Source organism: Mya arenaria, chromosome 3, assembly GCF_026914265.1.
Source record: "Mya arenaria isolate MELC-2E11 chromosome 3, ASM2691426v1".
Taxonomy (NCBI): Eukaryota; Metazoa; Mollusca; class Bivalvia; order Myida; family Myidae; genus Mya; species Mya arenaria.
In genome coordinates this window covers 21,499,371-21,525,924 of record NC_069124.1, presented here as the reverse complement: position 1 = coordinate 21,525,924, position 26,554 = coordinate 21,499,371, and the positions used below count along the sequence as shown (strand labels likewise).

The following is a 26,554-nucleotide window of genomic DNA, read 5'->3' as shown; positions in this document are numbered from 1 at the left end:
TAAATGTCAAATATCAGTTCAGTTCTACTTTAAGGCGTCTGTCGAACTTCAATTCAGCTGATTCTTTAACAAATCATTCACTGACAACTCAAATATACACACTTTACGGAATTCAGTTGAGACCATCGCCTGTGAATGTGTTGATCTGAAACGCGATACTCGATATCACGAAACTACGATTAAGAAAAGCCGCCTGTTCGATTATTATCATCTTACTGTCGCAGTATAATCATCCTACTGTCGCGGTATCACTATCGTACTGTCGCAGTATGATTATAGTACTGTCGCGGTATCATCATCGTTCTGTCGCGGTATCATCATCGTACTGTCACGGTATCATCATCGTACTGTCGCGGTTTCCTCATCGTACAATCGCGTTATCATCGTCGTCCTGTCGCAGTACTGTCATGGTACTATCGCGTTATCATCGTCGTAGTGTCGCAATATCCTCATCTTACTATCCGCGTTAGCATCAAGTGTTCTATCGGCGTGTCTTCATCGTAATTTTGCTGTTTCCTCAACGTAATTACGCGGTATCCTTATCGTATTGTCGCGTTATCATCATCGTAATGTCGCGGTATCTTCATAGTACTGTCACAGTATCAGCAGCGTACTATCGCGGAACCTTCATCGGACTGTCGAGTTATTATCATCTACTGTCGCGGTATCCTCATTGTATTGTCGCGGTATCTTCATCGTATTGTCGCGGTATCCTCATCGAACTTTCGTGGTATAATCATCCTTCTATCGCGTTTTCTGTATCGTAATATCGCGATATCCTCACCATACTATCGCGTTATCATCATCGTACTATCGCGTTTTCATTATCGTACTGTCGCGGTATCCTCATCGGGCTGTCGCTGTATCATCCTCCTACTGTCGCTGTATCCTCATCGTACTGTCGCAGTATCCTCATCGGGCTGTCGCTGTATCATCATAGTACTGTCGCGGTATCCTCATCGAACTGTCGCGGTATCCTCATTGGGCTGTCGCTGTTTCATCATCGTACTGTCCCGGTATCCTCATCGGGCTGTCGCTGTATCCTCATGGTACTGTCGCTGTATCCTCATCGTACTGTCGCTGTAACCTCATCGTACTGACGCTCTATCCTCATCGTACTGTCGCTATATCCTATCGGGCTGTCGCTGTATCCTCATCGTACTGTCGCTCTATCATAATCGTACTGTCGCGGTATCCTTATCGGGCTGTCACTCTATCCTCATTGTACTGTCGCGGTATTAGCATCGTACTGACGCGGTATTCTCATCGTACTATCGCGTTATCATCGGCGTACTGTCGCAGTATCATCATGGTACTATTGCGTTATCATCATAGTACTGTTGTGATATCCTCATCGTACTATCCGCGTTAGCATCAATCGTACTGTCGTGGTATCCTCATCGAAATTCCGCGGTTTCCACAACATACTAACGCGATATCCTTATCGTATTGTCGCGGTATATTCAAAGTACTGTCACAGTATCAGCATCGTACTATCGCGGAACCTTCATCGGACTGTCAAGTCATTATCATCTTACTGCCTCGGTATCCTAATCGGGCTGTCGCTGTATCATCATCGTAATGTCGCTGTATCCTTATCGTACTGCCGCGGTATCATCATCGGGCTGTCGCTGTTTCCTCATCAAACTGTCTCTGTATCCTTCTCTACTGTCACGGTATCCTCATCATACTTTCGTGGTAAAATCATCCTTCTATCGCGTGTTTTTTATCGTACTATCGCGATATCCTCATCGAACTATCTTGTTATCATCATCGTACTATCGCGTTTTCATCATCGTACTGTCGCGGTATCCTCATCGGTCTGTCGCCGTATAATCATCGTACTGTCGCGGTATCCTCATCGGTCTGTCGCCGTATAATCATCGTACTGTCGCGGTATTCTCATCGGGCTGTCGCGGTATCATCATCGTACTGACGCGGTATCATCATCGTACTGTCGCGGTATCATATAATCGTACTGTCGCGGTATCAGTATCGTACTGTCGCGGTTTCCTCATCGGGCTGTCGCTGTATCCTCATCGTACTGTCGTGGTATCATCATCGTACATTCGCTGTTTCATCATCTTACTGTCGCATTATCATTATCGAGCAATCGCCTTCCGGTACGCATGTGCATGCGCAAAGTAAACTACGTAAATAACATATATCTGATACAAATTTTATACGGATTCATAATCTGAATAAATGTTTACCTTCATAATCTGAATTCGACATTTTGTATGTATATTTCAAATCAACACATTCACAGGCGATGGCCTTGGTGGAACTCTGTAATATATCGTCCAACGAATAAGAATATTTTGTATATGCCTGTTTATGCAAAACATAAAACCGTACCGATTAAGTATGTAATACAACTTTGAATTGATTAAAAACTTATGTGCATTTGAATGTGCAGACATAATTAAATGATGATGTTCGGGTATTCAGAACAAAGATTATCGACGTGTTTGACATTCCTTTAGTGTCATATGACATTAAACAGTACCTGACATATGGCCTAACATTATACGCCTTATCTCCATCTCCAGATATCGATTTGAACAAGAAGTCATTCGATCTACCATGAAATAACGATTATGAAGTCAAATCCGTTTCCGAGATTGTGCACAAAAACACGATCTCATCCCTTATCCTTAAACAAGCACAATTATCTTATCTCTCAAAACCACTTATGATCGTTTCGTGTCCGTCTCCGTGAGAAAGATAATGTTTGAAATGGTTGAAGTAAAGCAATTAAATAAATAAATCTTCGTTAAGTCAACTCAGTTATCAATGTAAAGTGAGACCTTGTTTTGAATTATTTATTTCCATTTCTTTGATATTTAAGTTAAGCCGGCTTTTAATGATGCGACTTTTTTGGCGACATTTGATATTGAATTTGTTTGATTGCCGAAGGATTCGGTACAATTTTTGTGATTTTGTTGGTAGCGAAATATATAAAAAAAACGTGAAAATAATGTATTTTTGATAAGGAAGCTAAATATCCTGAACCGTGAATTAATGTTATTTGTTTTAATACGATACTCGCTGACTTTTATATCTTAGTTCATTTAATAAAGTAAATTATTTAATACAAAAGAAAACACGCAGAATTGGGAACATGAATTAACTCCGTTTAATATTACGTTTTACTTTGATATACTGCATTAAAGAATATAATACTTTTTGAAATATTTATGTTGCTATACGAGAGCTTTAGACATTCAAGTGGAAGGTTAGCCTAATCTATCATTCGTTCTATCTTTTTGTTTGAATGACTTCAAATGTTTATCAGAGTATTTCAAATAATACAACTGAATGTGTGTGAAATACAGATGAAATAAGGCATAAAATAATTTATTATTTATTGTTACTGTTATTATCAATTATTAATATTAGTATCTTCTCCTTTTTTATGTTTCTTCTTCTTCTTCTTCTTCTTCTTCTTCTTCTTCTTCTTCTTCTTCTTCTTCTTCTTCTTCTTCTTCTTCCTCTTCTTCTTGTTCTTCTCATTATTGTCATTCTTTGTTATTAGTATTATTATAAGTAGTAGTAGTAGTAAGCGTAGTAATAATAGTAGTAGTAGTAGTAGTAGTAGTATTAGTAGTAGTAGTAGTAGTGGTAGTGGTAGTAGTAGTTGTGGTAGTAGTAGTAGTAGTAGTAGTAGTAGTAGTAGTAGTAGTAGTAGTAGTAGTAGTAGTAGTAGTAGTAGTAGTAGTAGTAGTAGTAGTTGTGGTAGTAGTAGTAGTAGTAGTAGTAGTAGTAGTAGTAGTAGTAGTAGTAGTAGTAGTAGTAGTAGTAGTAGTAGTAGTAGTAGTAGTAGTAGTAGTAGTAGTAGTAGTAGTAGTAGTAGTAGTAGTAGTAGTAGTAGAAGTAGTGCTACATAGTAGAAGAAGTAGTAGAAGTAGAAGTATTAGTATTAGTAGTATTTGTACTGATTTTTATTATCATTTACTAAAGATGACATAATCATATATATTCGTCCTTTGGCCATGTTGTCCTAGATAAGGAGTAGGTACGAAATAGAACAGAACAGAACATTATGATTGTTTGATATCTTATGTATAATTTCGAAGTTCGAATTTATGTTTAAATAAATGTAATTGTCGTCGAAAGACAGTACATTTGTCTCGTTAAGTGTTACTAAGACTTGGTTTTTTGCGCCTCAAAATAAGATCATGCTTACTTTATGGTTGCTGGGTTATTCCATGGAGTTAAAATTGACATTTGTTAAAATAGATTCGCATATCTATTTTATGAATTTAAAAAAGAAACTGGTGTATAAATAAATAAATGAATAAAGACGTCCGCTCCATTTCAAGAGGTTATTTGTATAAACTATAACACAAAGATTAAAAGTCAACCTCTGCACAGGTAAACATATGATGCTTATTTAGGTAAGTACTGAATAATTGCATATTTTGAAGACGTTAACGAAGAAATCGTTGATTAATTTGAAGTATATTGTTTATTCCAAACGTCGAAAATAGTGCAAACAAGTGCATGGCACTGGTAAGATAACATTGTCGACCGGTGAAATATTCAATATCTTGACATTCCAATTTTATCATGTTCGAGGTTTGAACTGCAGGTGCGCATTTAATTTAAAAGTGTAATATGTGAGAAAACTTATCTGTAGGATAGTTTTATGCCGATATCGGAGTATAATTATGATTATAATATAACAGAATGTGACATTTCAGACTTAATATTGACAACAATTCTTTTGGGGAGCTCCTACAACAAAATACAATTAAACCATGTATATTTTGGTTGTCTCGGAACCCTTTGCATACTTTAATATGTTAACAGCTACTTTACATCTAGATATACGGGAAAGGCTAACAAAGACTTTTTTGTTACATCTTCGTAAGTAGTTTCACACTCAGGCAAACTCTTTTGACCGACGCCTATTTAGCAAAATAAGGTATAATAATATCAACGAGCCATAGAGTCGAAAAGTGTTGTTGTAGTCTACATTTTTACTATTACCCAACATAGATGTTTTAGACAAATGAAAGCAATGTAAATCATATTATCCATCGTGAACACCTTTATTAGTTCATGCATGTTAAACAGAGTTGCAAAACTAACTAATTTATTTCCTGGTATATGTCACGATTTCATTGGATGTTTATAAGTAAAAACGCGATAGTCCGATACCGAAAGCGCGACAATACGACATTTCGATGATGAAAATGGGATAAACTATAATTTACCATCGTACTGTCGCGTCCTCACTTTCGTTATTTCGTGATATCGCGTTTTCGAGATCGTAGTTTTGTACTGTCGTGTTATCATAATGGTACTGTCATGTTTAATATCATATCGCGTATCATTATCGTATTGTCGCGATATAATCATCCTACTATCGCGTAATCATAATCGAGCAATCGCCGTCTAATGCAAAGTAAAATTTGTTAAGAACATAGATCTGATACACATTTATACGGATTCCATAATCAGAATCATTGTTCATACCCATCAACACTACAATTAACGATGAAATGATACGATGCCGCTTTATTATCATCGTACTTTCGCGTTTTTGTTATCATATCGTCGTTTATGCGTTTATGCGTTTTCATCATCGTTCTATTGAGTATATCGTATTAAATCAACACATTCATACGCGGTGGCCCTGACAGAATTCTGTAAAATGTTATTTAACGAATTGGAATACTTGTCATATGTCTGACAATGTTAAGCATAAAACACAGGTGTTTGCGCAGAATTGGGAACATAAATGAAGTAAAATATTTATTTTACTAAAATATATTGCATTGAAGAATCCAATATCTTTTAGAATATTTATGATGCTAAACGAGATCTTTAGACATTCAGGTGACATGTGAGCTCATTCTATTATTGTTTTTTTGTATGACTTTTGGTGTATTTTAGAGTACTTAAACTGATAAATTAGTTTTAAAACGTCCTTGTTCATATGTTAAGGGTTTCAGAAACTGCATTAAGGCTAAAACAATAATGAGGTGTGTTTTTCCTCTCAACATTTGTATCATTATAAAGATGCAGCTTGTATCATTGTATTTATTTTATCAAAACAATGCTACTGCTGCTGCTTCTGTTATTACTGATGCTGCTGCCACCGCCACCTTCTCCTCCACCACCACCACTACTACTACTACTTTTAATACTACTACTTCTACTACTACTACTACTACTACTACTACTACTACTACTACTACTACTACTACTACTACTACTTCTACTACTACTACTACTACTACTACTACTACTACTACTACTACCACTACCACTACCACTACTACTACTACTACTACACTACTACTACTACTACTACTACTACTACTACTTCTACTACTACTACTACTACTACTACTACTACTACTACTACTACTACTACTACTACTACTACTACTACTACTACTACTACTACTACTACTACTACTACTACTACTACTACTACTACTACTACTACTACTACTACTACTACTACTACTACAACTACTTCTACTACTACAACTACTACTACTACTACTACTACTACTACTACTACTACTACTACTACTACTACTACTACTACTACTACTACTACTACTTCTACTACTACTACTACTTCTACTACTACAACTACTACTACTTACTGTTGTATTCTACTTTTCAAGATGGAGTATTCAGATTATGACCCTGAACGTCAGAAAGAGAGAGTTTTAGGAAGCATGAATCTTAGTACATCAGAAGCACCGGACAGGCGAGATTTTATCATTCAGACAAGGTCCAATGCAATATCCTATTGCAGGAGATCGATCTTCATACAACTAATTATCATTATGGTATGGATTTTCATCATTTTTGCATAATTCATGAAAGCAGTAAGCGTTTATAGGGACATTTGCAAGTATTTACGAATACATGTGTACACCAACTGCCCTCACCTGTCCATCGGTTTAATTGCAATTGCTCAAGTCATGGTCTGTTTGGCAAAAGGGGAAGTCACTCAAGCACCAATTAAGCCTTTGTTTTATTTACAATCAGTTTTACTGTCTGCTGACAGGCGTTAACTTTCTTTCCCGTCCTTCTTTTAATCACAATCTCTCACCCATCAATGGGGTTAACTGGCGGGAGCGGACACAAGTGTCCATTTCTGACAGATTATTTTACCTGGTACGCATTATTCTAAAGATAAAGGGACACTTTGGTCAAATGCCACTGTCACTGTCAAAAACAATGCTCGGCTTCACTCTGTTAATATTTATAATTGTTTGGTTATTTAGTTCTTTTTCCAGTTCTACATCGATAATACTCTGAAAGACATTTTCTATACTATAGTTAAGTTTTAACATTCTTATTTTTTGGAAAAGTAAATTGAATCCTACTATTTTCTGACTAAAAACGTTCTTGATTGCATACAACCGATAGTTAAATACGTTCATACGACCGATTCTAAAATACGACGTTTTGAGTATACATGTGGTAATTCAACCTTAAATCAAAAAGAAATCTGCATTATGAATCTTTTTCACATGTTGCTTTATCAAAATCGTAAAAAACCATCGGCCCTATGCAGATTTGAATTACTTAGGGCATTCAAAAACATGAGTATTATTTTTCACACATTCAACATGAAATTAGCGAAATACGTATTTAAGTCGACCGTAGCAGTGATATCGAAAAACCTAAATTGTTTATGATTTGACAAGACTAGTCAAAGATATTGCAACTCCGTTTGATCTGTAGCATATTTGATTCAGAAAAATACAATGATCAGATAACTAGGTAAATATGTTTCCTTATACGTATAATGTTTTGTCCTTTCAATGGACGCGAAAATTGATCTTGTGAATCTTGTGATCTTGTGAATACAGTTTATTGAAAAGACTAATGCTTCAAGCTGGATTATCATATTAAAGAGGAATTGATAAAGAAAGGAAAGTATCAAATGTTGTTTTAACTGTCCATTGCATTTAAAAGTTTTAATAGTGTATTGTATTGTATTTTATTTGTATTGTTTTCATTGACATCGAAATTCAGTTTAAATAAAAAAAATTGATTGTTGTTCAAAAACGAACTAGCACAAGTTATAAATGCTTATCAGGTTTTATCATCTTTTATCACTGAATGGCTTATGCGCCAGTCACACTCACATACAAACTAATCGTATTAATCCTTAGCAGAGCCGTATCTAAACGTGGTAATCCGTATCAATCCATGCCAATACTTTATCAAACTATATTTAAGACTCATCTCAAACCTGCAAGTATCTAAGCGTTTTAAACACGCACAAAAGTGAAACATGGCCATTTAGGTGTTGATTTCTTCCAATGTGCTTGAATATTTTTATTCATCCGTACTTAAACCTTCTAAAACGAACCTACATGTATCAGTATTTTGTCATAAAATTAAACATGCTGCCTTTCTTCGCGTTTTAGTTCGTTTAACTAATTTTCGATGCTCACATTCTAAGTACTTTAACCGCATGCAAACGTAATCATACGTATCGATCAATAGTTGACGCAGTTTATCGAGGCTGACCATAATTAAATGTGGTTCAACGTGGTTCACAGCAGACCTGTCCACTCGCAACTTGCCACCCATAGTAAAACATCCTTCATCATAGTACGCCGTACTTAATTCGTACTGATCCCCGTTTTGAAGATTGTGTTGACCTTTTATCATAATATTTAAAGAACTTTTCCGCACTTTTCCTTGTCCAACCACAATTCAATTTCAACCACGCCGTCCACAAAACACGGACATTTTCGTGTTTGTGACAGTGCTATTATAAGAGATGGCCAAAAAGTATAACCGACGGATAAAAATACATCCCACTCCACCTAAAGTACCAAACACTCCTTCATTGTTTTATCTTGTTACCCAAATACTGCACAACTAAAACTAGTAACAGCTCTCAACAGTCAATGTGCACACTAACTATTAATTACCGCGTATCCCCCCTTTGAAACTCGAAAAGAATATAAAACCCTAAGCAATGCATTACATAATTCTACGTCGGGATATCTTATTTATACATTTATTGAAATGAATTAAGCTAAATGCGAGTTTTGTTTAATAAAACAAAGTTGATATTATATTTATGGTAAGTTTATCCCTTGCTGTTTAAGTTTAAATTTGTGAGTATTTGATTAACATTTGTCTCAAACATTGTTTTTGTTGAAATGGCAACTGAAAAATGTAATTTTCTTTCATATGAAGGCAGTCATAATTTATCAGTATACAATCGTGTAGGTTTGACCTACTAAACATGTGTTATCAACTGTTGAGGTTTGCTTTAGATATCGCTCGGGTATTGTGTTTTGATAATTGAATGTTTGCACTTCCTTGTTAAAGCCAGTGTCAAATGGATATAAAGGAATAACACGCGCAAATGGCGACAATTCTGGTAGGTAATAAGTTTAGATACTTACACACTAAATACTTGTACTCTTTATTTAACTCAAATATAGGTAAGTTATGAATATAAATATATTAACATATATATTAGGGATGTTCAATTTGGATCGCATAAACCTTTACAGTATTTAGGGAATTTTTTTTATAATAAATGGTAGCTTTCTCACGTTCGGATCGCAAAGAACTGACAATGTCTTGATATTTTGGTAATTAAACGTAGCATTTAAATTCAGACTGTTGTGTTAAAAATATCCACGTTTAAGCGTATACATATGTATAAATATATGTTGTGTTGTATAGGAAATTATTATAATTTCTTTCGTACGCTTTTGACATGTTAATTAATTGTGGAACTTTTCGCAGAATTTAAACTTATAAAAGTTTTTCCATGACCAATACACAACATACACGATGGTATCACACTCGATTCGGCAGCAGAACGATGAGGTATTCAAGGAAATAAATCGTTACTAAAACATAAAGTCTCGGTGTCATTTAGAATTAAATAATTAGAGAGAAAAATAAGTAAATGACTATGAAAGAGTCTCATACAATGTCCGATGAAATCCCCAAGCTCGAACGATGCTTTATTAAAAATAAATGTAAAGGAATTACCAACAAAATTCCAAACTTGCCCACGGGCTTACAAAATGTTAATGAGGCACACAAGTGGGCGGAGCGTAGCATCACTGTTGTTAAGTGAAATATGGTAGATAAGTACGTTTCTTTTGCGTCGTTTGTTGATTACCATTATCACGTTATACTATTAATATATGGTCAAGATATCGTCGAGATGTATCGAATTCCGCGTGGTCTAGTGTACCATGGGGCGAAAGAACTGGTTAACTCTTGACTTTAACGGCATGGGTTCGCAACACACTTAAAACAAAACGTTTTTACACTAAGATTTCCAAATCATACAGAAAATATTGAAAAAAATGTGTTTTCAGATGCGTAACCGGGAAAACTTTTAAGCTTAAAAATACATAAAAATACTTATAAAAAGCAGCATAGAATTCAGGAAGTCACGTGATATGCATTTTCGTAATTTTGCGCGCTCAATTAAGATTACCCTTAGTTTAGGTTAAACTTTCGGGTTTATTGCATTTTGTAATTGCATTCTTTTATCATTCAATGCGTTAAAAAGATTAAAAAGGTTCAGAGAAGCCATTTGGATATAAATATGAGAACCTACTTTTACATCACTTTAACATAATTGGACTTTTAGGTCTTATCAAAATTTAAGACACAACAAGAGATATATCTAAAATTACTGTAAAGTGTTAATCAAATACAAGCTTATGGTTCCTCAAATACGTCTGTGCAAGTCTGATTGGTTGTGGGCCCGGGATATGTAGATAATACGTTTACGGAATAAAAATACAGAGACAAGCCCAGTATTCGTAAAACAATGATATCACGTTTACTGAGATATCAAAACAGAAACGTAAGAATTAACACAGTTCGGCCGATCGCAAGTCATGATGATAATAGGAAATATAGAAAAAAACACTGATAAGAGAAATACCATTATCTCTATTTAGATTTGGATTTTGATGTTATTGTTTTACATATTTAAATCAGGGGATGACACAGGAAAACTAGTCTAAAATTCAGGCGACATTAAATATAAGTGGTCGTGACGTTCTGAAAAGTATGTCATGACATTTCTCATGACGTCCGGCGGTGGAGGCGTCAATCTGACATTGTAATGACAATAACTTAAATGCGTATTATCCAATAGTGGTAAACCATGAATTTAGGGGCATATTGCTTCTTTCGATTGTGAGAAAATTTCAATAACTCACAGTTATAAAATCTCTCATTAATTTTATTGTTTTGTACATAAACTATTCAGTTATCTTAAAACTATGTGACATGGTTTGTGTGAATACTGTCCATGCCATTATGTATCGTCATATTATCTGCTAACAAGAACTATGCTTCTTTGGCATGAATTTATACTTCCCTAACTGCATTCTACTAGGTGGTAAAAAACCGAGATATTGTCAGAAATGATCACGGAGTGCGAATAAAATATGCGAATGAAACTGAATAAGTATATCAGGAATATTACACCATTATCTTTATTTCAATACGTTTTTGAGAAACCCGACATTGTTGAGATGTTGTTCTAATTCATACCTAATTAATATTGATTTATTCTTATCACTCATACATATTCAGTAACTTGATGATCCCTTACGAAATATAAAGGAACATTGTGATGAGAATGAATGCATGGGAACAAGTAATTGTATGCATGAATTGGAAATAATAGCAGTTTTGTTCACACTGGTGACAAATTATATTTATTAATTGTTTTTCAGCATTTCTTTATGATTAATGACAAAGATTACATTGTTGATATTCCATATATATTTTGTTCGGTCCACTTTAAGACCGCTATAAAAAGTGTATGTGTTGTAGTGTTTGGTTTGGACAAGTCATCCTGTTAAAACAGTGATTCGAATGCCATGCTAGTGTTACGGCGGCCACATTTTCGAGCCCTATAACAAACGCTGTTTAAATATCCTGGTGTCAGGAGTAAAACGCAGCCCTCAGTACATAAGTTAGCCAAAATGGTTAATGAGGAAGGACTGTAGAGTGTTTGAGGTGCGGTTGGCGAACCAGTGCCCTGGCTAGCTCAGTTGGAAGAGTATCATGCTCCGGTGGTTATGGGTTCGGGACAACGACCAGGCACGTGTTTCCTCAAAGGTCCTCCTAGGTAATTCGTTCTTGCTGTGGGCCGACTGACTTTTTGAAAACAATTTGTAGTCAATGTTTCCGTGCTGTTAGCTAAAAAAATACATACAAGTTTTAACTTGTTCTCTTTGATTATAGTACTTAGCCATTTCTCAGTCTAAACTGAGTCTCATAAACACATACTAAACATGATAAATTTTGACAATAATATCAAATGTTCCAATTGCAATTGTAACACATGTAATAATTATACTCATCAAATTAATCTAGGAACAATCTACTGTTATGGGTGTATCTCACATTGACCCAAATGCAATCAAATGCATTTCAATTGAAATTGTACATTTGGAGTTTATATTTACATTTAAAGAAATAAAATATTCAGACAAAAAGGATATTGACAGCGTATAAATGCGAGACGTTCAGGAACACATTCAAATGCAATGATTTGTACCTTAAATCTGGGTACAAGTCATTAAATGTATCCAGTTAAATTACGGAAATTGTTTCGAAATGGACTTAGATAAAATAAATGACATATTGTTTTAATATTTTAAAGAATACATTCTTAAATCAAAACAAGTAGGTTATCGCATATTATGTATGCTTTCCGGTAAATATGAAATTTCATTAGTGAAATAACAGAAGAAAAACAAATTACTTACCTTCGATCAATACGGAATACATCACTTTAAAACAAGTATATTACGTCAAAATACAAATTTGATCTTAATGAAAGATTTCAAATGTTTGAGTTAATGGAAACAAAGACAATATTTATATGAAAAACTACAGAGACAAGCTCAGTAGCCAAACTTTTACTACGTTTAATGGTACAATGTAAACGCCAAAGACATACCGTTACAAAAAAACAAAAAACAACAACAACAAAAAAAACATGGAACTACAGCACAAAACCCCACAAACAGTGCAGTGCATATATACTTTATAAACAAAACTAGATTTTTTATCACGAATTTCTAAGAACGGTCAGTAAAATGTAAATTTACTGGTGGTTTAAACCAGTTTACGTGCACAAACCTCACTTAAACAGTGAATTACAATGAAGCTATCATATTATGACAATCACAGTTGAAATTTATGGTCTTTCGTTAAAGGTTTCAACTGTTTGAGATAATTAGATTAATAGGTGCTGGATAGTGTTATTTGGTGAAACAAGTTGGCCATTTTATATTTCTGTGTTGTCTACTTTTAAGCTCTGTTGATTAAGATTAGAAGGCAGATTGACCGTGATCTAAATATGTCTTTATTGTATGTATTCAAATTATATAATAACTGCATATTTCAACAATGTTTACTTATCTGACGTGCAAGTTGGCATCTGCTGTCTCGAAGTTAGTTAGAAATGTTAATCCTATGCCAAGTGTCCTGACTTAGTTTTAATTACATAGACATCCTCGGAACACATACAGAATTATAGTTAAACGACACATATCATATAATACTTCTTATAAACAATCGTATTTTATGTTTTTCAAGATCATAACATCACGTGTTATCCGATTTATTAAATGTCCGGAATGATACGTATATTAAGTCACGTGATCGTATATGACTACAGTCCGTTTACCGGTTTCCGCGAATGACTATAGTTAAATTTAAAAAGCTCGATACGTCAATAATACTTTTTTTAAATATACTCTAGGATATATAATGTGCTACGATATACTATTAGCGTTGTACAGTTTGTCAATAAAGGTAGCATTAAATAGTTGTTTTCAGAATGATACATCCTCGTTTTCATTTAACTCACAAACAAATATTGCTCTATGATGTTGTATTTCTTTTCCTTTATTTGTTTGTCTGTCTGGTGTTAGTTTGGTGTTATGTCTTGTTTTTTGTAGTTTTTTTTTTGTATTTACCTGACACGTGAATGTTTACTATATTTATTTATATATACATATCATCATACATATTGAATGTTATTTGTATATTTCATGAAATATGTAGAATTTTATAGACAATGTACTATGTACACGTCGGAATAAATATTTATGTCTGTCTGTCTTTATAATATTGGTATGATTACAATTATCACCAATTTTTAATCTAACACAGAGCATTTGTCATTTTAGATTAAGTCACAATTCATGTCACCAATACATATCAAATGCATTTAGAAGTCTTTCTGACTCAACAGTTGTTAACAATTATTTCGAATATGGCATAAGACTATGATGGTTGTTTGTTTACACGTAAAATACCAAATGTTATTTTGTTAATGTCAGTTTCGAGACACATAGACTCAACATTCTTAATTTCAAGGTATGTATGTCTCTTGAATGAGGAATCATCTTGGAAGGAATTCATGAGTCCTTTTCCTTGTGCATCTCTGTCTCGTCGTTCCTTACGAATAGGTTGCTGTAAAAAGAGTTTTCTAACGTATCTAACAACATGTCTATTAATTTAACAAGGACTTATCTGAGAAACGCTGTGTTTACTTCTAGTCAATTTTCTGGATCTGGTGGAGATGTATAGCTACAATTCAGTGTTCTGTAGTTTGGAAATCCAATAATCGCCTCCGTTGCTTGGTCGTTTTGCTGAACATAATCAGTGGAGCTGAGCAATGATTCTGCAATAGCCAAAAATGGTATACATTCTGATTATGACGACAGTTGTTATTTTTTTCTGGAATACCCTATATACATTTGAAAACAGGTAATAAATATTTTCGATAGTCTTCAACAAATCTTTCAATGGAATGTTAGAACCCGTTTTATGAGTCACAATAGTTGTTTTACCCACACACTCTCCTTGCGAGGCTCATTTTCTAGTAAAGTTTGAGGGTGTTGCTTTCAGGGTATTGGCCATCGTGTAGAAAAAAATGGCATTATAACACAATCTTAGAGTCATGTTTGATTCAAACTGTTCATAAAATTGAGTAAAAAGCCCTAGAAAATCAGAGCCTCGAAAAAGCAGCCATCTTGATACGGGGCTCTCAAAACATTTTTTACCGGGTCTACTTGGTACTTTGTTGTTAGAACACCTGTCAGGTCGTTTGCAGATGTTCAAGCCATAAAAATGCGGTTTTTGCTTTATTATTTGCATGATAACAATTGACGATTATTTCATATTAACACGTGTATGTATTTAAACAATAGAACATTCATTGAGATCGATACAGTCAGTGGTCATCACGTTAAGCAGTATAAGGTCGTACACATTAACACAGTTCCCATAGTCGTGCTTATTGAATAGAATATGTTAATGTTTTGAAAAAAAGAACCTTTTAAAAAGGTGTAACATTTGTCATGTTATAACTAGTTGAATATAAGTTTGTATCAAACGTATAATGTTGATTTTGCAAAATATATTTAAAAACACTGAAATAAAATAGTCCTTCATTAAAGTGCCAAAGTTAGTTATTTATATAATATAATATAGTTTCTTCACATGCTGAACGGTGTGTCCGGTAAAATATAATTACCTAGTATTTTGCTGTTTTTCACCTGTGTCATATAACAATAGTATATGATCATGGGGAAGACGTTACTAATGTTGTTAAAACTTGTGTCCAACACATATACTTTTTGTATACTCTCCATCATTTTTGTGAATATACCGATCATGTTGAAAGAATAAAGGCATACAATATGTTTAAATCAAATCAACAATACTTCTGCGCATGTTTGTAAACAATTCGATTTGAAACAGTATTTCCATATTTAAAAAAGGAAGAAAGTCAAACGTAGTTTCAGTGTTCATCACTTTCTGTATTTAAAAAGTTATTGACGTCGTGAACAAATCACTAGTATGACCTTATACAAACGGGTGTAATTCACATTCAAAATAATGCAAACGTCGTCAATAGTAAATAAACTGTAAATATTGTTATTCTATCTGGATGTCATCTCAGTTTTCAGTTGTCATATCAAAGGATTTAAATGATCGGAATTATATTATGTTTTTTATTTGTATAGGCACTACTTCTGTAATGAAAGAAGCGCGGAAATTGAAATTGCTTTGTCCTATTGTGTTATTTGGCTCATCATCAGCGTAGATAAAACAAATTGGCCTTTCGTGTTTAGTTTCACCAGGACAAAGAATGTGACAGGCATGTTAACAGTATAACAATCGTTATCATAAAAAGGACATTTTTATTATATTCAATTCAATCAGGAAATATGTAAGTTTAACTTACTCACAAAATTCTTAATATCGTTATATATATGACATCTCGTGACATGGCCTATTTACATGTATATCAGTATCTCAGTTATGAGTAAGGCTTGCCGAAGCAAGTTATGAAAGTAGGAAATTTCTTAAAAAATATCAACGGTAAGCTTCGTTTATAATGTTGGGATTTGAAACCTTTAAAAGGTCTACTGAGATTTAATCATTGTTAACAGTACTTCATATTTGAAAGATATAACTTTTATGAAATTTAATACTACTTTTTGTTTTAAACGGAGCTCAAGTTTTTATATTTCAATTTCTTCATCAACCTAAAACCACTCGAAAACATTTTTAGAAAAAATGGGTTGTGTACGAAAACCAGAATCTGTCTTGTTTTTGCGTGCATGCTGAAAGGAAAAGTGATCCTTTGACAAATACCATTGTTTACATGTGTTTTATTCAGTGGGTTACAAGACCATGGCTTGGCGTTCTGCTCATAGTATCACTAGCGGACTTAACTGATATAGGTAAGGATTTCATGGTAGTGACAGTATGTGTGTTGATTTTCAAGTATATTAAATCCACTTCGTCTTAACACGAGTTTTTAAAATGAAATATTATTGATCGTCGTTCCACGTCCACAAAACCTATGGACTATACTATACTACAATAACTTTAACCCTTGCACCATGACGTTTCATATCCGAACATGCTTTTAGTATTATCAAATGTGGCACCAATCGTCTAAAAATGTTAACACACCTTTTTTCCAAATACATCAACGATTCCGCAACAAAACATTATATTTCAGCTATCAATGTGGCATTGTCTAAACCTACCCTGCAGTACACAGTTTCTAATTCTAAAACCGAAATATGGCCCTCAAGTAACGCGGTGGACGGAGACAAAACATGTAGTCCTGTAGACTCCTCTCATTTCACCTTATCCGAGTATGGTGACCCTCCGTGGTGGCAGGTGGATCTTGGAGCAGTTCACAACATTAGCAGGATAAGAGTTTACGGACGAAAGGACAATGTTACAAGTAATAAAAAGGATATTTATATGTTTCATATACATTTTAGCCGTATCAAGTATAATATTATTCACTAAAAGTTTTATTCTACTCTTATCACAAAATACGTGTGTATTCAAGTTAAAAATTTAAATATAGACGTAAATTAAACTAAGTTATGTATATAAATATATAAACAACAACAACATCATATTATAACCATGCCGTATGGTTAGGAATGTTATTCATAAAATCACAATATATATCAAGCAGTGCATAATTATGCTGTCTACAAGAGCATGGAAAAATGGCTTATAATAACAAAGGGTTTTTATATAATAATATTATATTCTAGTTGTAAGTAGCATCGATGGAGAGAGTGTAAAGGTTGTAAGTGACAGAAATACAGTCGAATAAAGGTTTTCATGTGTACTTTTAATAGAATTTTATGTAATGTTGATACATTTTGCTTAGATTTATATTTATCTTCATTCTCTCGTATTTCTACTTTTTTGAAAGACAAAACATTTATATGTTTACAAACTGGACATTTTAGTTTATTTCATTCACAAAATGAAGGCAAAGAAAAATATAGTTAAATCCTGCACAAACTTCATTAACAAAATATTTCACATCTCCGATCATTTCAAGAAGGAGCTACATAAGTTGCATATGCGTCCGTATTCCAGTGTTATATGTATTGGTTTAAAAAAATCAGTGAAACTGTGGTCCGCCAAATACAGCGACATTCATCGAAAATGCTTTGAACATTTTTGAACGGTCCATAATACTGTTCATAAACGTTAGAATATTTGCATAAACACTTATGGATAATAAAAGGCTATGAGTCGGTTTATATCGAAATCCAATGTTGAGTTTCTTATTCAAAATGCTAAAAAAAAACAAAACCTTTCTTCTCTGAAAATTAAGAATATGTTTTATCAAATCAGAGTAAACATTTTACCTGTTATCACAATGGCTTTTGAAACAAGAGATGTTCTCTATTCCCTTTGACCTATTAGCCTGGAAGTGGTCTTGTAATAACAAAGGTAATGGGCACAAACCTGTATTTACTTTGGATATTTATGATGGACACATACCTTAGCGAAACATGCGTTTAAAGGTGGTTGATAAGTCTAACTGGTATCCCAATTTTATAGTATACTTATTCTTAAAATACCACGCGAATTCATTGTAAAATTCCTTGTTTCTATCCTTTAAAACCCATTTATTTCTATAAAATTAATGCAATTGATGCAGAATTTAACAAATTGAAAACACGTCTTCCTGAAGACATTTTGTTTGTCTTATTGTTACTGAAAATAAAAATGCTAGCCTCTTTATGTTTGCTGAGTAGCTTATAACCTTCATAGCAGACTAAAAGATTATTGTTAGCCCTTTTTCTGTTTCTTACTTTATAAACCAACTTAATAATTTACCCTGGAAGAAGAAAGCTGTCCTTGCATGATTAACAAAAAAAACAAAACATTTATTTTGAATCTCCTTTATTGAGAGTAAGTTTAACTTGGACCAGATAACTTGTTATACATAGCATTCTCAGTATGTATTTATGTTTTACCTTTGAAGCTTCTTAAAATAAAATTAACAATATGTTTTTCTTATCAAAAACATTGATATTTAACAACATCCGTCCGATTCGAGCATGCGTTCTTGACAAGTGAGGGATACGTCATCAGAAGGAAAGTGAATTAAAGAAATTGAATCCGGTATCCATATTTATGTTAAAATTATGCAATATTTTAGACGGAAATTAAAAAGGGATACAGTATTTGAAATCATTTTTGGTGTTTACATGAATTTTATTATTCTAAATGTTTGCTTACAATCGAAACTTTATTATCTATACTTTAAGATAGCCCATGGAGTTTGTGATTTCGAAGGAGATCTTAGTCATTGTACAAATCAAAATGTCCTACAATCGTGTACACAGAACCGCTGCTGGTCTTTGGTTTTATGTATTTAGGTTGGCTTGTTCTCAATTATAAACATACTATTTATGTCGATTAGAACAATGTTAATATCGAGTTCATTCAGACCTCTTCCTTTCAGAACAATTGGAGGGATTTACTGTACATCTATCAACATCTAACATCCTGAATAATAATGGGAACATACTTCCGCTTACAACACTACCATATCCTGCTAATGGAACATTTGATTTTAACCTATCAACGCCAATAGAAGCACGTTTCTGTCGATTGAGCCTTCCTAAACCACACTCAGTCGATCTTCCAACTTATCCAATTCTTCTTTGTGAGGTGGAAATATTTGAGCTTATACAAGGAAGAGGTAAGTTTTGATGTATTCCGCTTTTCCGAAACGACGTGGAATGGGTATTATTTAACTTATGGAAACTGTGTTTTAACCTGAAATATGACCTGTCTAATATCCTCTTCAATGTCTATGTGTATTGTTCGTAACGGTATCTTAAGGCGCAATGAATAAAGTCAACTGATGTGCGTTTATGATCAATCGGAATAAATACTTTTGGTTGTAATTTGTTCTCGAATACAGACATTTATGAATAAAACATTCAATTTGTTATAAAGACACTGCGTTGGAAATTTGGTATATCATCATCTGTGTTTTATCTGGCCGTAATGTTAAAGAAATTTAAGGTGAAACGTGTAGAAATGCTGGAAATTCAAGTGAGATATTGCATTTACTGATATTATGTTCTTACTAAACAAGGATGATAAAGTAGCTAACTAACATGGCTTAATAAAATTCTGCCAATAATGAAAGAACAACGTATGATTCAGGATTGATGCTATTAACAGTAACCGTATTTACTGAAATGAAAATGATGATAAATGTAATAATGAGTAACACTAAATAACTGACACACCGCAGACTCCAGCGAATTATCATTTTTAGAAAGTATTCCATATCGAGTTAATGAAGTATCATATTGTCATACGTTTCTGACATAAGCACACTTAACGCGCAATAAAAACGACACATCCTCACCTCAGTCGCACAAACACACGGACAGAAAGACTGTTACGCAACGAATCGGACACTCTCTTACAAAAATGTTAAATATAAACATACGGACATCACACCAAAGCAATCATTTGATTGCCGTGAATAGTTTTCCACCAGACAGTGCATGTGAATTATTATAAATGTCATTCAGCCAGATGGAAAAAATAAACTGAGAAAACTCTAAGGCATACGAACAACGATGAAAGTAAACGAATGATTTCCGTAACGGCAATGATCTACTTATACGGAACATCGTTTAGAATCGGCAATGCCGGAATCTCCTAAGACTGCTTTCGCAAAGACTGCATGTTACTATCAATCACAGTTCGCAAGAATGAAACACAGTGGACATTAAACGCGAAATAATTGGAACCGGGACAAAAATTATAAATACGATATTTGGACTGTACTTCAGGTCTCAACATAAATATTATATCTGCAATGGCAAGACACACATTGATTGCAATATTCTTAGTCAACTATATTTGACCGCCGGCCTGAGAAAACGAACATTATCGCATACTTTATAAAGTACAATATCTGTGTGTTCTAAATATACCAACTATAATGAATTGAATACGTTTTTTAAATGCCAAATTTCAATATCAAAGACCATCACCATGACGATTCTTGGAACAATTAAAAAAAGAAGACACATTATCATTTGCAAATTTACTGTCATTCATTTGTCTTTGAAGAAGATGCAGGAACGTTTTCTGAAAATGATTAATAACAATTACTCACCATTGTAAAAAATTGTAAACATAACCTCGATCAATGACACAGGGTCAGCGTCAATGGCATAGAACATAAAAGCAAACAGTTGCAAACCAGAAACATGGAACAACATAAAACTCCACAAACAACACACTACGTATATACTATATACAGCTAGGGGTGTTTATAAAGGATTGTTAGGTACCGCCGTATGTATCCGATTCTCATTAGTCAGATCATCATATGTGTTTATATGCGGCTGGTACTGGTACTTTCCTTTTGTTTCGTTATAGCCACAATTGCACCGGAAAAAAATAATGATTTTATCACATGCTTACCCTTGTTTTCTGTGTAATATACCCATTACGAATATTTTTATCTTACACATAAGGACTAATCACACGCGACCTAGATATCCCTCCGCATTGTTTGTAAACACAATGGTTTAAACGCCAATAAGTCCTTACCTCAATAATGAAGCTGTAGGACTTCCGATAGACAAATGGCTCATAGTGCTAGAAAGCATCTTGTTAAAAATAGTTCTGATAACAATGTTCCCCAAACCAGATAATGTAAATCACTAGTCACAGAAATATTCAGTTAGTCAACAAATACAGCCACATAAGTGACAAACAACACAAGAACATTTTAAACATCTACATCTTGACAACCACAGGCAATATGCAATCAATGCCATTTGCTTGCCAGTTCGATCAGCTGTCGGTTACCAAAAACACAATCATGAATTCCGCAGCACAGACTTCTCCTTACATATCTCATGACGGCTAGAACATCATGTTCTCTGGAAACTTTCTTGGTGGGACTTTTTCAACATCAACAGCCATGCAGTACAGAATAATGCTTTGCCGTAATCATCTGCATGTTGTGAAACTCCATGTACACTTAAGAAAACGCTACAAAATCATCGTAGAAAGCGACAGCAAATAACTTAAAATCCGTGCACACATTAAAACTTGACAGACCGATGTAGGTCACATAAACCGAGTAAATGGATGTACTCTCAGTGTGACGTCATAAAATTGTGTAATTGTTTTTTTTGTTTAATGTTGTTCGTCTGGGGCTGACTTTTCTTGGCTATTGTATGATAAACTAACACCAACAACAAAGCAACCATGTGTTGTGAATATTACTGTTCTGGATGATTACACTTGATGTATTCAATTTTATATTTTATTTACGAAGTTTGCACTTTATTTATGGCCGATTTTTAAATGGCCCCTACCTTTCAAGTTTGAACGTCCATTGGGCCGAGTTTTTCAAATTCTTTACAAAACACTGGATTTGTAAGTATTCATGTTCATTTTGTTTCAGACAATAATATTATCATACCAGGCCACACAATTGTAACGCCTTCAATATCAAGCCAGTATAACGCGTGTGACGCATCGAAGTCCATTGACGGGAGCATTCTTCATGATTTGTCCAGTGATGACTTTGTATTGTGTCAACGATGTAGCGTAGCCTTGGGTGTGAAACATCCATGGCTACAACTTGATCTTTCAGAAGTTACTGCAGTTGGTTACATACGACTTTATGGGAGGGATAATGGTAATTACAATTATTTTACACGACTGGTTCGAAGACTAATGGGTATCAACAACCTTACCTCCTTGGTCAGTTTTCATATTCATTTCTTTGTTAAATGGGAATAATTTCAAGCGCAATTATCAAATAAAAGGCGTATTCTTACCGAGGTCTTATAAAAGATAAAGCAATTAACACTGGTAATACATTGTCTTTGCAAATCTTAAACATGTTGATGTTAGAACAATAGTTTTAGTAATTATTTCAATATGATAACAAAGTATAAAAATAATCATTAGATTAAAGCAATATGTTGCAAATGCATAACTATAAATAACTATATTATACAAGACTTATAACTGAAAATATAACTGTTTCAAGAAAATTGAACGTTATGCTTTGGATGAAATATGTGTATGCTAAATATTATTGATACTTATCCCACAAACATACTGATTTAACCTTGTTCACTGGGTTTAATTGAGTACAATCATAAGGTTACTTGCATAATAACACTTTTAACACCAGGAATACGGACAGGACAAAGTTCCAACCTCACTATCTTCGCCAACAATATATCGATCACTGATGCAGCTAATCTTAGCGACTGGACAGAATTAGGAGATATTATTAAGTCTGATAATATCAATGGAGTAGTACTGGATCTTAAGTCGCAAAGACTTTTTAGGTATCTTACCATTACTACCAAATACGCCTCAACAGTAATGACGATATGTGAAGTGAAACTTTACACCAGAGGTACAGTAACTATATCATAAATTAGTTTGATTATTCTTGAAATTAATCAGTGGAAAATAAGTATAATGTTTCGAAGATGTTTTGTGACATAAACTACAAATATCGTGTAAAAAACATAGAAATAAATTCTTATTGAAGATTGTTCTGATGGACACTTTGGAGAAAAATGCTCAGACCAATGTCATTGTAAACATGACCCACGTTGTAATGGTGTTACTGGTGAATGTTCACCACCCGGTTGTGCTGCAGGATGGACAGGAGAAGCCTGTAACATATGTAAGTTAGTTAAACACACAGTACAAAACATTGATGAGATAATATCTTCAAACTTCTTCGCACTTTCTTAAGAAATTTCACAAAATGGACGACGGTTTTCGGTTTTAAGTCCGTCTTTTTTTAGTTGCATTATACAAACTATTTACACCGTAATACAAATGTTTTCGAATGTTTCATGAATAGTATGCAGCCCTGGTAAATATGGGGAGAACTGCAAAAATCGATGTTACTGCTATGCGAATAAAGAATGTAAAAAGGATACAGGTTTTTGCCCAAATGAACGGTGTGCCCGTGGATGGCAATCACCTAGTTGTAACATACGTAAGTCAAATTAATATTAAAATAATAGAAGAATTTCATGATCATTCACTGTCAAACAACAATTCTTTGAATGCGTTTGTGTGCGTATTTATGTTTCGTTTTGAATTGCCGCACTAAATATATTTTAGATATACATGTTTATTGGACAAAATATCATTTACTAATATTTACACCTCAACTTCTATCTCTTAAATGAACGAAAATTTCGAGTACTGGCCGATCAACGCAACATCGGACCGCGAATGATCGCATACACATGTAAATTGATTTATTTTAATTTGTTATTGTTTTATTGTGTCAGCAGGCCATGGTAAATTTAATGCAACAAGTTAAAATGTGTTACTTAATGATTTGTTAAAATATGGTTGTCAATCATATTTCAATTGTATGTTAAAATCAACTATGAAATGCGAAATAATTACTAAAAGGGTTTCTAAAAAGAAATGAAGTATTTTTCAATTCTGGAAACAAATAATGAACTATTGGTGTAAATATAGGTAAGCGTGGAGTCTTTAGGCTCCACACACCTTGACCTGCCCATTTGCGTTCAAACCCTGATGATGTTGTAATATTGTTATCGTATTGAGCTGTAGACCCACCAAAAGCAAAATGTTTCAATGACTGTGAATACACAACAACATGTCTTCGAAATGTATATATATATATTGTTAGATAGCAATGTTAAGATACATATCATTAGTTAAGAATGGGCATAAATGTGTTTTAACGGAAGCCAAACAAAAAACGAAGCCAAGTGCGCCGAGTCCTAGAATATTTAATTTCTATTACTTATCACAATATCTTTGATGTATAAACAAGTAAATATTTTGTTTTATGTTTCCTGCAAAAGAGTACATCCGTTAAAATAAAAAAGATATTATCAGCATTATCTATTTTTATATATTATTTTCAAACGTCGATCAGCATGTGACAGCGGAACATTCGGACAAAGTTGCAACGGAACCTGCCACTGCAATAGTTATACGTGTGATGTGTTCAATGGATACTGTCCAGATGGTGTATGTGCCTCAGGGTGGATAGGGGACAATTGTAGTTTTCGTGAGTACTTTCTTAATGTCTAGTATGTTTTTGACTTGTCGGTGCACAAAAAATGACTTTTCTCTTTGTACAGTTACGAATATTTTGCTCTTTTACTCGAAGAATAGGAAGAGCTATGCTAATTACCCTAGCGTCGTGGTTGACGACGACGTCACACCGGCGTTAAGGCGTTGCATGTAATGACGTTCATAAATGATTTATTGCATTGCAACCATTCTAATTCATAAATCAAGTTATATACACTAATTTGAATATTATGCAAACTGTGGGCCTTTATTGATATTCTGGTAAAGGTTTTTTTTATGTAAGCAGACATATGTCAATATCTCAGCAACTACTTGACGTATTGCATGAAGGATTCATACAATTGGTACTTAACCAAACAATCTACTTAAATAAGCAATTAAGATAATTTTGTTTTAGATAACATGCAACTTATGGCACTTTATTATTCGAAATAAAATTTCTGATTAAGGTTCTGCATCATATGTCGCATTTAAACATTATATATGTGTTCTAAACTATAATTAATTAAGTAAGACGACTCTATCAGCACTTATATGTTAATATATGAGCATTTACCTGATGTATTACATTTAGACTTTATATAACGGTACTCAACCATCCAACCTACCTGTATAACCATGTTATATAACTCGAATTTGCATAGAATGCTAATTGCCTTTCATTGTTTTACTTAAAATTTTGTATGTAACCATATTTCGCTCAATATCTGAGCAAATACAACGTGTTTTGCATTGAAACTTTATACATTTGCTTCCAAAAAGCTTACATACATGTTTATGTAAGTTAGATAATTGTAGCATGCAAACAATACTTAAAACGGCGCATTCTTATTCAATACAGAAATCCTGGTAAAGGTTTTGCATCTAGGCACTCATAGATTAATATGTCAGCAAATAGTTTTTATATTGCATATAAACTTAATACAACGATATCTAAGCATTTGACCTATTTGAATAGCCAAGTGCGATAACCCTATTTTGCAAATAAGGCGCCTTTATTTTTTGGCTTAGCAATTATGTTTAAGGTTTTGCATGTCACCACATTTTAGTCAATATTTCAGCAAATACGTTCTGTATTTCATTGAAACTTTATACACAAGCTCCTTATCATTTATCCAATTACTTGAGTAAGATAAATCTCTCACGCATATAATGCAAAACAAATGCCCTTTTTTTCGATATAGAAATGTTTGTTTAAGTTTTGCACCAGAAAAGTACTTCTTACCATATAACATTACGTTATACAGTTAAGATAACTCTATTTTGCATATGATTTAAGTTTTGTTCCTTTATTCTTCGACATAGAAATTCTGGTTTAAGATGCACTGTTAATCCCAAATAGGATTTACAACAATAAATTGTTTTATTTTACCAAAAAAGATTAATACATGTCGAATATAATGGTGCTTATGAAGGATATCGAGTTTAATTAGAAAAAAAGTTGCAAAAAACATGGTAATTCTACCTTTTGAGACTATAGTAGATCACATTTAATCTTTTAACATTCACCAATCATTTAATGTTATTGCGTGTTCATCTAATAAATACAAGGATTCAACCTTGTTATCAGTTATTAATACTCTCCATAGAT

General features: G+C 33.6%; 1 protein-coding gene across 1 annotated transcript in view; it reads left to right on the top strand.

The window, feature by feature from the left end:
* LOC128225821 (uncharacterized) overlaps window positions 1–24,919 on the top strand; it is a 66,065-nt gene extending 41,146 nt beyond the window's left edge. Inside the window, exons 8-14 of the mRNA XM_052935718.1 lie at window positions 17,051–17,281; window positions 19,322–19,561; window positions 22,310–22,546; window positions 23,051–23,281; window positions 23,420–23,557; window positions 23,741–23,878; window positions 24,813–24,919. Coding sequence (XP_052791678.1) covers window positions 17,051–17,281; window positions 19,322–19,561; window positions 22,310–22,546; window positions 23,051–23,281; window positions 23,420–23,557; window positions 23,741–23,878; window positions 24,813–24,919 — 1,322 coding nt within the window. The remainder of the gene's footprint in view (window positions 1–17,050; window positions 17,282–19,321; window positions 19,562–22,309; window positions 22,547–23,050; window positions 23,282–23,419; window positions 23,558–23,740; window positions 23,879–24,812) is intronic.
* The last annotated feature ends 1,635 nt before the right edge of the window (window positions 24,920–26,554 follow it).